At 37.9% G+C, this 16,271-nt stretch overlaps 1 protein-coding gene across 1 annotated transcript; it reads right to left on the minus strand.

The window, feature by feature from the left end:
- Positions 1-10,677: 10,677 nt before the first annotated feature.
- Positions 10,678-12,494, minus strand: Rbmxl2 (RBMX like 2). The gene has a single exon (XM_078046553.1). The coding sequence runs from the start codon at positions 12,108-12,110 to the stop codon at positions 10,953-10,955; it is 1,158 nt and encodes a 385-aa protein (XP_077902679.1). The 5' UTR covers positions 12,111-12,494; the 3' UTR covers positions 10,678-10,952.
- Positions 12,495-16,271: the final 3,777 nt, after the last annotated feature.

The following is a 16,271-nucleotide window of genomic DNA, read 5'->3' on the forward strand; positions in this document are numbered from 1 at the left end:
TCCCTGCACAGCTTTATCAAGATCCTACTTTATGTCTGACTTCTATCTAAAAGTTCATTTCTAGTTTTCCAGTGATATTCCATTATGAAGCAAAAGCTTGTTCCTGCTGCAAGGATGAAGTGTTTTTATTTGAACTCTTATATGTTAGTTGGAATGCAATTGCTAGTTTATGTTTTTCTTTCCTACTGGACTGAGAAATAAATACCAAAAGGCAGAGAATATAACTGGTGTCTCATATCTGCATTTCTACCTTTTGAACCATGTTCTGGCTGTAGTAAGATTTGAAATAATCTTTACTAAATGAGTGAACAAGATGCTGGAGACAACCTTAGGCATATTGTGGTTCCATGTCACAAACTTCTGACCATCCCTCCTTGGTAGGTTGTATGTTTTCTTTCTTTCCTTTTTTTCTGTTGTGCTTTTTTTTTTCAACCAGGGGTTAAACCCAGGAGCACTTACCTACTGAACCACATCTCTAGTCAAAATAAAACATATTTTATTTAAAGAAGGGACTCACTGAGTTGCTTAGGGCCTAAGTTGCTGAGGCTGGCTTTGAACTCGCAATCCTCCTGCCTCAGTCTCCCTAGCTGCTAGGATTACAGATGTGCGCCACCGCACCCAGAAGATTGTGGAGATTTTCTTGAAAACCACTGAGTATCTGAAAAGTAGAATTCCTTGTATGTCTAAATGTACAGAGTGATTACTACCACAAGAATATTTTTCCCTAATTGAAATTATACAAAATGGTTCCTTTTCCTAGGTCCCTGATTTTGGTGACATCCATTGTGGTATCAAGTATAGATGGCTTAGAATCTATAAAGTAAAAGCTATTGTGTCCACCTAAAAAAACTTAAATATAAATTTTTTTTAAAAAAAGACAGCTGTCTTGGTTAATGAATAAGATGTTAATTATACAGAAATGATAAAATTAAGAATAAAAAGTAACCAGCATAGAATGTCACAGAAGTTCCCCAGGATGTTCTCTTATTCTATCCATTGTTTCCATGGAAGAAGCATTAAGTAAGCTATAAAAATATGTTAATATACTGAGTGAAACCAGGTATTGTGTGGGCTTTATCTTTGTTAAGTTAATCTACATACTGTTTCATTTTTTTCTGCTTCTTATTAATTTCCTGTAAGTCTACAAAATGAGTGTTTATTAAATAAAGGAGAATACTCCTCATTTAGGAATTTCTCCTAAAATTTCAAGGTGAGAACTGAGTCTTTTGGATAAACATCATAAAAGAGAGACCTGGGTACTTGTGCTATGTCTGACCTGGCAGAGGCGACTTTCAGGTATAATAACAAGTGATACCTAAAGATCTAGACACCAACTAATTAGATTAAAATTATTACTCTACTACATTTCTATCTTTTTAACCCCTGAAATATAATACTTAGCTTCTCTAGGCTTAAAATTCCTCATCTTAATATGGCTATAAAAACAGTATCTACTTCACAGAGTCATTGTGAAGAATAAATGAGGTCTATTATCATTGCCTGCTCAGAGAAACCACTCAGAAATAGTTATTTCTGCCAGGCACACATATTGTATTCACAGCTTCTTGGGCAGGAGGATCACAAGTTTTGCGGTCAGCCTGGGCAACTTGGCAAGACCCTGTCTCAAAATAAAAAAGGCTGTGGATGTAGCTCAGTTGTAAAGCACTTGCCTAACATCCATGAGGCCCTGGGTTAAATCCCCAGTACTGGAAAAAACAAAAAGGTGAAGGACAAGCAGGCAGGGAGAAAGAAGAGAGATAAGTTATTTATTTACTAACATTAGAACCAGAAAGGAAACTTAAGAGATCAGGGAGGTCAAAATCATCTTAATGTCCCTCAACCTCTTACTTTTGAATTTGAAGGATGTTAGGGTAAACAGACCAAATGACTGTCTAATTTCCACTAACATTTATTTATCCTAAGTATATAATCCATTTTAAAAAAACTGAATAGTTTCTTTATAGTGATAAGTTACAATCTGAATTTAAACTTTTATTTAAAGATAGATTAAAATGATGATCTATACTTAATAGAACCTCACCTTATTTTCATCCAATATTTCAGTATCTTTTGAAAACTCTCATTTCACGTTTCTTTCACACGAGGTACATGTATGAGGTTGCATTATATGAGAAACCCTGATGAAGTTGTATTATATGACAAAAGTGATTGTTAGTGATTGGTATAGTACAATGTGGTATGTAAGACTCTACATTAGCATACTGGAGAAAGGGACTCTCTCTTACTGGCTTTGAAGAAATGAATTGCTACGTTGGGAAAAGACCTGTAAGAAGGACACATGGCAAGGAATTGCAGGAGGTCCATGAGCTAAGAGCAGCCCCTAGTTGATAACCAGCAAGGAAACAGGGACCACAGCATAACAACCAGATGGAGATGAATACATGCTAAATTATTCATACACATGATAAATTAATAAATTCTGAGGTTTACTTAGATGAAAATAGTTTTAATTTTTATGTAATCAAATGCATCAATATGTAAGTAAAGATATTTCTTTTGATGTTGAGCTAAGAAAAATTTACCCAAACTCAAGATTATATAAAAACATACCTACATGTTATTCTAAACATTTTCCCTATTTTTTATGTTTTTACACGTAAAAAGTTAATCCAACTGAGCATGGTGGCACATGCCTATAATCCCAGCAGCTCAGGAGGCTAAGGCAGGAGGATCACAAGTTTAAAGCTAGCCTCAGCAACTTAGTGAAGCCCTAAGCAACTCAGTGAGACCTTGTCTCTAAATTTAAAAAAAAAAAATGTGTGTGTGTGTGTGTGTGTGTATTTATACAAATATGTATACACATGTATATGTGTGTACATATACACACACATATGTATGTATATGGACTAGGGACAGGCTCAGTGGTTAAGCACTCCTGGGTTCAATCCACTAACATTTATTTATCCTAAGTATATAATCCATTTAAAAAACTGAATAGTTTCTTTATAGTGATAAGTTACAATCTGAACTTAAACTTTTATTTAAAGATAGATTAAAATGATGATCTACACTTAATAGATCCTCACAAAATCCTTATTTTCATCCAGTATTTCAGTATCTTTGGAAAAATAAAAGGATCCACAGTTTGCTGAAAATAGTTTTATAGATGGATGGTGATAACACAATAATCACAATAATGCCACTGAACATGGACATTTAAAAATGGTTAAGATGGTAAGTTTTGTTATGTGTATTCTGCCACAATATTTAAGAAGAAATTTAAATCATACTTAGGAAAATGTATAGTCCGACTGGAATTCATTTCAGCATATTATGACAAGTATATATATCTATGGTTTTAAGTACTCATCTTTTCCTATCAATCTGAATACTTGTATGAAATTGGATATACTTTGGCTATTTCCAACAGTACATGATGATCACAATCTGATTAGATGAGGATTTCCAATTACCTTATTTCATTCTCATCATATCCAGAAGGAAGACATAAACACTCCACCCTTAGTCTCAGGATGCAAGTACAAGGAAAGAAGCATTAAGCTGCAATCTTTAAGCTTTTGGTGACATCTAGTGGAATATCTTTCACAGGAAAACTTGTGCTTAGTGTCAGGAAGCAAATCTGTTCTATGGAACCACCCAGCTTCTTAACCCAGTAGGGCAATTTTTAATATAAAAGTCATAAGTCTTATTAAATATATGATGAATCTCTGTCTCCAACCATTATTTCTGGGCCATTGTTCAGGTGCTATGTATAAAACTGTCAAGTGCAGCTCAGATCACTACTCATATTTTCAGAAGTTTCAATGGCTTCCAATTGATAATGGAATTAAGTACACATAAATTAGAAAAGACAGGAAGTAAAATCAATAAAGATGAGGACTTTACTAAATATTAACTACACACAAAAATAAGTGAATCTAGTTGTATTTAAAATGAATAACAAACACTAAAGAGAGCTTCCCTATTTCAAGGGAAAATCTCAAAGTTCACATTCCCTGGAAGCCTTCCCCTAACTGGAATTCATGCACTTAATATACTGTCGGTGCCTATGTCATAACATTTATCTCTGTTTTACATTCAGGTAGTCTGATGCAGAATCCCTATCATCCATACTAAACTGTGATGGCCTTATGGATAAAGAGTGCCTGGTTTATCTCAGATTCAAAGAGCCTTGACACTTTTTAAAAGGGTTTTTTCTCTGTGAAGTTGGCTCTGAGACTTTAAAGAGATCATTGGTATACTCAGTTTATTCCAAGCCATTAATCTAATCAATTCATGACTGTTTCCCAGGCTACACATTTTACCTGTTCACTTTTTCTTATTAGTTTGACCTTGTGCTGACCTCATATTCTCTCTTATTTAATTCAAAACTAATCCCCAGCAGATTGATCTCATATTCTTTCTTATTTGTTGATTTAAAACTGATCCTTATCAGACTGGTCTTCCAGAAAAGAACTGGTTTTCTGCAAACTGGCCTGACTCATTTTTAATGGCAATCATGATTAGCTGTACTGTCTTATAATCCACAGTTGTCCCCACAACTATAATGTTAGTAGTGTTCCCAATATTGAATGCTGACGTAGTTTATCCTGCCACAAGTTTTTTATATCATACAGCCTCAATTTAAAGACTTTGATCCCAGACTCCCAAAACCACAGAAAATGTGTTATTGAAGAATCTTCTTTGCAGCCCCAATTTACATTATCCCGCCTCTGCCTTCTTTGGCTCTTGACCGCTGCACTGTCAAAAATCCTCCACCAGGAGACTCCATATCCCATTCTTAACTGGTCTGAAGTAAGGCCAACAAATGTCATCAAGGCCTCAACTCCTACAAATCCTAATCATGAGTACTGAATGACAGGAGGGGTATAGCAAAGGTGTCACCACCACATACTGCTACTGTACTATAATCTCTGTTATTCCAGGATAGGATCTGGCACTTCTATATTATGCAACTCAAAAGCCCCATAACCCAAATCCCAAATGTAGTAATCCCTCTCCCAGTCCTGCTAAATCGTGTATTCCCTTAAACTACATCTGGGCAACTAGCAATTGCTGCTGCTCTGTCTCTGTGAATCTAACTTAGTGAACATGAATCTAGAATCCAAGTATGTGTGCTACTTTGCTATTTACTTCAATGGCACAATACCAGCATATGCTTGATACTTGGTAGGAAATACATAAGTATTTGTTCAACATTAGAACCAATGAAACAGATGAATGGACAATCACATGATGTGGGAACTCCTGTCACTATTTTATAGGTGAGGGAAACAAAGCAGAGAGTGATCAAGTAATATGACAAAAATCCACACTTACTGAATGGTGGATATAGGATTTGGTTTCAGTTTACAGATGTCATATATTTTAAAATCACATTTTATTGCAAGTTAGGAACTGAGTGCACTAAATCCTGAGTCAATTGTAAATCCTTTTTAAAATCCTGACACTGTACTAAGGTTATTTTATTTGTGGTATAAAATTTTTCTAAGTCAATTAAACCAGACAGTTATAATTTTAAATCCTATAAGATTTGAAAACCAAAGCCTTAATAATAACAGCTATTTACCTTACATTAGACTAGTTAGGAATGACACTGAGTCTATTGGTAAAAGTTTCTGGTCTTTCTTGCTGCCAAGAGATGAAAAAAGCATAGACAGCTGAAAATACAAGGGGCTAGAAAGACCCAAGTATGTTTCTAAGATTCTAGGCTGAGTAGAGCCCTAATAATACAATAAAACTATCAAATAGAACTTTTCTGATGACTTCCAGTACAGAAACAAATTTTACTGGGAATTGAAATGATAAGTTCTAGAGCACTGTGCTAGGTACTTTATAAGCATCAACTTATTTAAAACTATCACAAATTTTATGGTTTTGTCATCACTATGTGCACATGAAAACACTGAAAATCAAAACTTTTTCAAATTTCCTGCCAGGCACACTGGCCCACGCCTGTAATCCTAGCCACTAGGAAAGCTGAGACAGGATTGTGAATTCAAAACCAACCTCAGCAACTTAGCAAGGCCCTATGAAACTCAGCAACACCCTTTCTCAAAATAAAAAATAAAAAGGGCTGGGGATATGGCTCAGTGTAAGGCACCCTTGGGTTCAATAGCTGGTACCAAAATAAATAAAATAAAAATTTCCTGGGGCTGGGAATGTGGCTCAAGCGGTAGCACGCTAGCCTGGCATGCATGCGACCCGGGTTTGATCCTCAGCACCACATACCAACAAAGATGTTGTGTCCACCGAGAACTGAAAAATAAATATTAAAAATTCTCTCTCTCTCTCTCTCTCTCTCTCTCTCTCTCTCTCTCTCTCTCTCTCTCCTCTCACTCTCTCTTTAAAAAAAAAAAATTCCTAAGGCACCTAAAACAGAATGAGGACTCATACATATGAACAAAAATTATCTCCCAATGAAACAAGCAGTCTCCATAAAACAAGAAAACTGCTCCATTTATTCCTAATATTCTCCCTAAAACTTTTATGTCTTCAGGTTTTTCATTCTTCTTGAGCATCTTAATTAATATGATAGATAATGGGATGCATCAATAGGGTCATCATTGCACTGTACTTCCTCTAGAGTTAATTTTTTTCATTTAATAACAACTTTTAATGTCCCCCACAAATACTTAGATTCAGATTCATTTTTTAAACCATTATTTGAAGTGCTACACTGTAAGAGAAATTAGCATCCAAATCAACTTCACCCAGATTTTGAAAGGAATTCCTACTATCATTGGGAATATGTGCATAGCAAAAACAACAGTCTGATTCTACTTGGGAGTTCTTAAATCTGCCCTAAAGAGACAAATATTTAAAACAACATAATAACTAATGTTCCCAAAAGGGAACACTCTGAGGAGAAAGAGAAGGAAACTCATATAACCTTTAAGGTAAAAGCTAAAAGAAAGCTAGTAAAGAAGCCATATAATTTAAAGACAGAAATGTTAGAAAGGCCCCAGTTAGGAAGAACACAAGAAGAAAAGTCTTCCCCATCTCACCTGCCCTAAGGCAAGGGAAAGTGAGGAGCTATTCCTCTTTTGAAAACAGGAAATCTATCTACCTCCAGCTATCTTTAGATAATCCCAGGGGGATTCTGATTGTGATCAGAAAAGATGTATGTTTAGGCCTCACCAGGCAGGCAGGGAAATATTTACTATTGTTTCAGCTGCCCCATGAAGAGTCCCTGGAACCATTTTCGAAGAAGCAATATGGAGGGGATAGGGACTCAGGAGCAGGCTGAGAAAAGCTCAATACAGAAAATAAAAAGATTTTGAATTTAAATGCAAATTGCTTAAAGTGTATTCAGTTAGTAAGTCATAGGAAACACCTGATAAGAGCACTCTCGTTAGAAAAGTGATTTTTAAATAAGAGCTCTCCATTGACTAGATCCCTTTCATACTTTCCCAGACTGCTTTAATTCATTAATTTCCAAGGCAGAAGTATTGGAGATGTTATTTAATATATATACATGAAAAATCCAGAGCCCTTCTAAGTCCTTCTAACCTTTTGAACTGATCTAAGTTTTGGGTAAGTCTTGACTAATGTTTATTCCTTAATTTTGTTTAAAAGTTCTAATATTCAGAAAATTACCATTCAGAAAGTGCTTTTCTGTTAAGTGTATCAAGTTTTTCATTGCTGTTATGCTGCAAAGTAAGTCTCACAGGGAAAAACTGCAATTTCCTAAATTTAGTTTTCAGATATCCTTGAAGCTATCTGCAAGTACAGTCTAGGATAGGAAGGTTATAGATATTGAGCCAAAAAGAGTAAGGTACCACCCACAATGATGAGAAAACAAAGCTAAGAAAACCACTGTGAAGAAGAGTGTTGCATAATGCAAAATTTCAAGAGTTAACATTTTTTGGTGGTTCTTATATGTTAAAAGCTGTGCTAAGCTCTATTTTTCCTATTAAAATTTGCATCATAAAATATTTTTAATTGATAGAGTAACAACAGATAGCAAAGCACAGGACCCATAAATCTAAGATATTAACTTGCCATTTTTTCCTTAGTTACTTTTAAAGAAATAAAACATTAGTTTCACCTAAAGCCCATTTTTCATCTGATCTCCTTTCTTTCCTCCTCACACTAATATCCTGATTTTTTGTGCATCACTTCCTATTTTTTAGTCTTTCTTAATATATCTACTTTTATCAATTTGCCTTTTTTAACAAACAAATATTTTGATACTTACCCATGTTGATACATGTAGATCTGGTGGACTCCCATTACCTTCTACATGGAACTTCATTATAAAAATAAACCTTGGTTGATCCACTCCAGGCAGGCTGTTTAAACTTTTTTAATATTGAGAATGCTGTAAAGACCAGTTTTATGAATATATCCTTATGTACATGTGCAAATTTCTCTAGGTCCTTTTCTTCAAATGGAATTTCTGGGTCATAAGGTATGCACCCTCCAATTTTACTAGGCATTGTCAAAATTATTTCCAAAGTGATTTTATCAACTTATACACCTACCAGAAAGGTATGAGTTCTTTTGCCCATTTTTTTCCTTTGGTATTTTTTCATTCTTATTGATTTCTAAGCATTCTTTTGGAAGTTATTTCAATGCAAATATATTCTTCCAATATGAAATTTCATTTTGTTAGTAATCTTTTATCATAAAAATATCTTAACAATAGTGTAGAAATTTGTCATTTTCCTTCTATTTTGTAATTTTTATATCTTAAAAAGTAATCCTTTACCCCAGTGTGGTGAATGCATTTCTTCATTTTCTTCTAAGTGTTTAAAAATTTTCCTCTTCACATTTATGTTTTCAAACCATCTAGTATGTATTTTTGTGTATGCTGTGGGTTAAAGAATCTCAATCTTTTTGCAGAAACAGTCGTTTTTTTAAAAAGTCCATTCTTTCACCACTTTTAAAGCTATCTGTCATATCATGCTTTCATCTACAAGTGGGCCTTTTTCTAGGCTATATTAATCTACTGGTCTATCCTGGTCTGTTGATATCATACAGATTAAAATACTAGAGCTTTGAAGTAAGTCTTGATATCTGATAGGGTGAGATTTTCCTAATTCTTTCTCAGAATTGCTTTGGTTCTTCTTGCTCTTTATTCCACCATGCAAATTTTAGGATTAGCTATATTTCCCATTAGTGTCTTTTAAAAACAATACCTGTTTCTTATTTTGATGGTGGTAAAATGAAGCTATTAATTTTTGTTTGTGGTTGGCTTATCAAATCTTTAATATTCCATCACTGATCAATAATAAATAGTACTATTAGAAAAGAGAAAAGGGGAGTTATATATGAGAAAAAATTATGTTGTGACTTCATTTGAAGTTGATGTTCCAAATTTGAGGTTGAGAATAGTTTTGATAAAATCGTCCCAACCATGAATATATGAATCTCCACTTATTTTTTCTTTTATGTCCTTTAATAAAGATTAACAATTTTTCCATAGAGATCTTAAGCATTTTTGCTATATTAATTCCTGGATTTTTAAAAAAAAAATATTTCTTGCATTTGATCTTCTGGGCCATTAGTATGGCCTTTTAATTCACCTGCTATTCTGTTGAGAAACCATGTTTTTAGGATTGTGTATGTGAGTGTGCTGCATTCAGATCTCTTTAATTTTGTTGTTCAGGTGTTCATCTCTTTCTTCCAGCAATGATTACACTGAACATGGGTTCTACAACGTTCAGGGGAATTCCACAGGTGCTGAATGGAAAGATGTTTCTTGCCCTAACTGGGATGAAAAGAGGAGACTATTATTTGTCTCCTAAAGCATGGTGAAGGAAGCCTCTCTGATCTTCCTCTGCTCAAACCCTTCTCTCCACCTTAAGAATAGGGAACACTCAACCCAACCCCTTGTCTTTAGTGGACAGGAAGATCCTGCCCCTTCATACCAGTTTGAGATCCTCAGATGTTGAAATGCCAAACTCTGGCAGGAACTCTGACCTTGGCTTCTGAGAAGCTGCTCACATTTGATTCCTCCACCCCTAAGGAAAGAAGCCCTGTTCTTTCCACCAGAATCTGAAACTTGGAGTTAGGAATGGAAGTCATTATAATCCCCCAAATCCACCACTGGTATATTTTCTATTTGTTTCTTAATAATTTGTTAGTGGTAAAAATGAATGCTATCAATTGATGTTTTGGATTTTTTTTTTCCAGCTTTGTGGTTGGTTGGCCAAATTTTTTATTTAGTATTCCATCGTTGTTCAACATGTTATTTTGGGGAGTGAGGGGCAGCAAATTCGGCAGATCCCCAAAGAAAAGGCAAAAAGGCAACATACGGCCAGGCCAGCATTATCCATCTGTTTTTTTAGACTGAGTGAATACAACTTTATGTAAACATCTGATCTAAGTGATTTCTGTTGTTGCCGATTTGTTTTTAATATTGGGAACACTGAGATTCAGTGTAGAAGACACCCGAAATTGAGTAGCACATCCCACTCCCTCCCCATCTTCTCCCAAAAATCTAGTTGATTTGAATGAACAGAATAAGCCATTTTCCATTTTAGGTAAGCAGATGTTAGTTACAGATCTTAAAAAGCATTCGGATGCAGGAACACTTTTTCCTGTGAATGCTATAGGAGCTAATAGCAGAATACCCATTTGATGAAATAGCCACAAGAAATATTTCTTTAAAATGATTTCACTCTGGGCAGCATTGATCCTTCTACAAACCCCACTTGCCTTATTTATCAGGAAAATTTAGAACGGAAGGAGTCTTTAGAACTTTTACTTCGAAATATAAGAAGACTAGTACTCAGATTCAAGTCATACTTTTAACATGAGCTTGTTGCAAGAAACTTAACAATTCCAAACGAAATTAAACGAGTTTTAACTTTTTCCTCCCAAAGCACAAAAATGGAGAGGAAGTTAACAGGAAATTCTTAAACAGTAAAAACAACTCTTCTTTGTTCTAGTCCTTGGGTAGTTACCACAGAACTGGTTCTTCTCTTCTTGAAGACGCTTTTCAGGCCCAAGTCTGTTCAAGTTTAGTATCTACTGCGGCCTCCCCCTCTCTCAGAGCGGCTTCCAAGACGGCCTCCGCCCCTGGGGGGCGCCCTGCGGCCCGACCGGCTGTAGGAATCACGCGGCGGGGGACACCCCCTCTCCATGGACGGGGGCAGCCCGCGATCTGGCCTTCCCACCCGGTCTCGGCCCCCCGAATAGCGGTCGCTTCGGCCGCCACCGTACCCGTCGCGGCCGCCGCCGTAGGCGTCGGGCGAGCAGCCGCGGTACTCTTCGTAGCGACCCCCGCCATAAGATGGCGGCGGGCCCCGCGCATCTCCGTAGCTCTCGAAGGGGTCTCGGTAGGAGCCTCCGCTCGGATGATCCGCGTAGTCACGGTCGCGCCCACCGTAGCCGTCACGGTCGCAGTAGCCTCTCGACGGACAGTCGTCCCGGGCACTGGAGTGGCCATAGTCGCGGTAGGTGTACTCTCTGGGCGAGGGGGCAAAATCCCGGGGGTCGCGGGCGCTTGGGTAGTCTCGGCTCGAGTAGCTGTCTCGGGGCGAGTAGCCCTCCTCCCGCGGGCCCAGGTAGGGGTCGCGGCGCGGAGGTGGCGGCTCCCGGCGCGGCGGGCCTGCATATCCGTCTCGGCCACGAGCGGCCGAGGCCCTCCCACGCATTCCGCCGCCGCTGCGCGCCGGGCCCGACGGGGCGGCCCTCTTGGGCGGAGGCCCGGCCCTGCGTGGCGGCGGCGGCCCGCGCTTCAGGGGCATGGGGGCCCTGGATGGCTGCAGGTCGAAATCCCCCGCATAGCCGCCGTCGTCGGCGGACCCGCCCCGGGAGAGGGGTCGCCGTGGGCCGCCGCCGCGGGTTCCGCGCAAGCCCCTCGGGCGACCGCGGCTGCGGGGCGGCGGCGGGCCCCGCCGGCTACTCTCAAACGCCGGTTTGGTGGCCTGGGCCACCTTGATGGCCTTACCATCCAGGGACTTGCCGTTCATGTCTCTGGCGGCGGCCTTGGCGTCTGCGGGGCTTTCGAAGGTGACAAACGCGAAGCCCCTGGACTTGGTGGTTTCTCGGTCTTTCATCAACAGCACCTCAATGATGCGGCCATACTTGCCAAACGCGGCTTCGAGGGCTTTCTCGTCAGTTTCGGGGTTCAGCCCCCCAATGAAAAGCTTTCCAGGGCGATCAGCTTCAACCATGTCGGCAGGTGGTGTGGTTAGTGGCGGCGGGAGTCGAAGGGGCGGTGCCTACGCGACCTGCTGGCCCCGCTCCCCTGGGGCGGCTCCTACCGGTCAGGCGGCGCGTCGGCTAGTCCGGAACTGCAGCTGTCCCGGGTGCGCAGACAGAACGCTCCGACGGCGCCCCGGGTCTGGTTCGCTCCTAGTGGCTCCCACTGGTTGTGATTGGCGGCTTGACCCTGTAGCTCAACCCGCCGTAAGGCACGTCAGTTGGGGATTTCCCTCCAATCTTATTTGGACCACTACTCAACCCGGGCTCAACTGAGTCTGTAGTTACTCTTGAAAACGCTGCGGGTAAACGAGAACCGTTAGGTGGAAGATTTTTGTGCATTTTTATGAGCATTGCAATGCATTCCAGTTCTGGTTACCCAAACCATTTGCAAATAGAGGAAAAATGGAAAATGAAATGAGTAAATGTTTAAAAATACTGTTGGTAAATTCTCCCCTGCCCCTATTTGCTGGAGGGGAAGAAAAGACGTGGAGGGCGGCGTTGGATTTTGGAACCGGAAGGAGAGGGAGTCAATCTTTGGGTGCACCATTTTGTTTTTCCTCAGTACCGCTTTCATCTACTTTTCAGCCTTTAAAGGATTCATGATAATGTTGTAGTCAAACCTCCCTTTAAAGTTATAGCACAGAAAGTTGTCTATAGAACAAAATAAAGACAAAACACGAGAGCACTTGGACGCTAATCCCCGTTGCACCTTGGACACTTCTGAAAGTAACACTTGAGCTTGTCTGTCACCTGGATAGAGGTGGTGCACCTCAGCAAAGAAAGACTTCCTGGGCTAAAACAAGTTACACAACTGAAGTTTGAATGGAAATAAGCGTGAAAACCAAATGATGCGCATACCTTTGCTTGAAATAGTAAATCTAAATCCAGGTGTACAAAGACTGTGATGCTATTTGTTCAAAAAGTGGTAATAGATTTTTTCAAAAGTTGTCATTGTGAAAAGTTGATCATAAGTTTATATCTGTGTGCACATATATACGTATTCATATGTGTTATATTGATTTATGGCAGTGACTAAGGTTGAAACAGTGAAAACAGGCATTTTTATGATGTTTCCAACTTTAATAGAGAAGCTTCTAAGTTTTTTTTAATCATGCACGAATGGCGTTTAATGTTAAATGAATCGGTTTTTATTATTAAAACATTGTATTTCAAGGTAACCCTACCTGTGTTTGGATGTATTCATTTTCTAAAAATTAATGCATTTTACTTGCTCATTTTCCTTAGAAAATTCACATGTCTAAGCATAAAGGGAATTTGCATATGTATTTCTTTCCGTACTGAACTGCACAGACTTTTGCCTAAGGACATCCAGCCTGCTATTTTGAATCTATTTGCCCAGTAGTCAATTTCTTTTACTTATGAATGTATCTAGATTTTTTAAAATTCCATTTGTAAGATAACTTTTCTAAGAAGATAATCCATTTTTGTATCAAATTTCAGATTTATCAATAGCTGCATCCTTTTTTGTTCTTTTCATTGACCAGTGCTGCTAAAAGTGTTTTTGGGTTTTGTTTCATAAATCTTTGTTTTGTTTTGTTTTGTTTTTAAAAGAACCAGTTTTCAACTTGCTGCCCTCTGTTTTGATTTTATTTGGTGATACTGTATTATTTCTATGTTCTTTGGATTTACAGTTTGTATTACTTTTGTTAGTTTTTTTTAAGGTATGGCACTTAGCACATTAAAATTATTTTTAATTAAATTTTCTTATAATTGTTATAATGAAGATTGAAACTTCTACATACTGGATAACAACATGTCCTGAGCTGTGATACATGGGGTTTTCACTGTTCAGTTCCTAACATTTTCTCATTTTCATCATTTCTTCCTTGATCCATGAGTTATGAAGAAATATGTGTTTACTTAAGTTTTCAAACGTAGGAACATCTTTGTTATTTTTAACATGCTCTATTATTATGTCCATTCTGTTTCTTATTGAGACTTCCTTTGTGACCTAATATGGTATGTGTAAATATGGATGTATATTTTAATGTTTCATATATATTGAAAAAATGTATTCTGTAAATGTTGGTATAGAACTCTTTCTTTATATTGTGAAGTTCAAGTGTTTTCTGTTCTTTTTTGTTGAACAAAATTGGCAATCACTAAGAACTATTCTTAAATTTCCCATAATGGATTTGGCAGTTTGTTTTTATGGGCATTTTTGCTTCATATAATTTAATGTTTTATTGTGAGGTATATAAAAATTGTGAATTGTTAATATATTTCTGGTGACGTCTCCTATTATGTAATGATCTTCATTATTCATAATAACCTGTTTGGTAAAATATTTAAAAATTTCAGTAAATTTTAGATTTCTTCCTGCCAATTTATTGTGTGCCTTCTACCAACCATGCTTTTCTTGCCTGTTTTTTCCCATCTTTCTTACCTTCTCTCATAGCAAATCCTTTCTTTTTCCTCTACTGTGGAAGAAGTTATGCCTTCTCTTTTAATGCTTTGAATGATTGCCTTTCATGATTTTATTGAAGGCTAACTTATAAACACTAAATTTATTTATAAGTTATTAACTTTACTGTTTCATTAATTTCTATATTACCATAACAAGATATATAACATTTCCAGAACCATAGAAAGTTCCTTTATGCCCTTGTCAAAATAATACTTTCCTCACAAGGTAATCACTATTCTGACTTACATCAACCACAAATTAGTTTTGCCTGTTCTTAAACTTTATAAAAACGTAATCCTACACAATGAACTCTTGTATTTTTGCTTATGTTACTCATCATATTGGGATTCACCCATGCAACATAACCAATAGTCTGCTCTAAAGATACTTAATATTTTTAGTATTCATTGCACAACTGTTCCACAACTTATTTTTTTTCTTTTTCTTTTTGTTAAATATAGGAGCTATTTACACTTTTGGAAGTGATTCTTATTTCTTCCAGTTCCCACAATGACTATCCCCAAATTCTGTCAGTCAGAAAGTGCTCTTAGCCCTATCCCAGAGATACATCTGGAATCCTTTCTTCTTCTTAATTCTACACTGCTACCACCTTCATAGAAATTACCACACTTGCTTCTTGGCATGGAGCTCCTAAAACCCTTTGCATTTCCTATTAGGAATGTCTGACAACCGCAGCTAAGGACTGCTGCTGCAGGAAGGGAGTTGATCACCTGAGGAACACCCCCCCCCCAGTATTAGAAGGCTAGAACTTGAGTACTCCCCCAACCTCCCCAGAGGGGAAAGGTGCAGGACATTGATCTTCACAGCCAGCTAGGCTTACTCATGCCAGGCAAAGTAAGGGAACCATTGTGTATCTGAAATGTTTACCGTCTTTTATTCCAAGGAGCGCCTCTTTATGGACTAGTTTGGGAAAGATCCAACAGCCCAAAAGAGACTGTTGCAATTCAATACTGTTTTTAGTATAAATGTTTGCATCTTAGAAAGAAAGCAGATGATAATATTAGGTCATAGTGGCAAAGCACATAGTTTTCAGGAGTTTGAGAGGAAGGGTGAAGTTACCATATTCTTAACCATACCTTACAAACAAGCCTATGACTTTATCCCATCCTCAGAAAACTTTAAAAACAAAAACTTGTCTTCACTGTGCTTTGGAGCATTGGATAAGGAGTCAGACTCCACACCACATATTCAAATGAGCAAGCCAACTGAAGGCAAAAGGACATCCAGCTGTCATATCCAAGGACCTGATGGTGTTCTATCCTAGAAATGAGTCTCAGCACTATAGAACTGTCAAAGATTAATAGTATCTAACACTTTTTTTAAGTGCCAAAATTAGATTTAAGTATAAACTTAAATGATGTGAACTCCAAAGAAGACAAAAGCAACAGGTTTTTAAAAGTAGGACAGGGAACAAAAAGGGACTTTGGGAAAGTGAAAAGGAACCAGAAAAAGGACAGAATGGCTATGGGGAAATGGAATAATATAGACGGGGAAAAATTAAATTATTGAAACTAGTTTGGCAACATGGGGTAGGACAAAGTACATTTTGAAGTTTGGCAGCATTTGCATTTTCATCTGCTGGAATATAGGGACTTGAGTCACCTTTGTAAGGAAAAAGCCTAATATAGGTGGAAGCCAGGCTCAAGTTTGTCCAGCCTCATAGCACAGTGTTCAGACAAGT

Source organism: Ictidomys tridecemlineatus, chromosome 4, assembly GCF_052094955.1.
Source record: "Ictidomys tridecemlineatus isolate mIctTri1 chromosome 4, mIctTri1.hap1, whole genome shotgun sequence".
Classification (NCBI taxonomy): Eukaryota; Metazoa; Chordata; class Mammalia; order Rodentia; family Sciuridae; genus Ictidomys; species Ictidomys tridecemlineatus.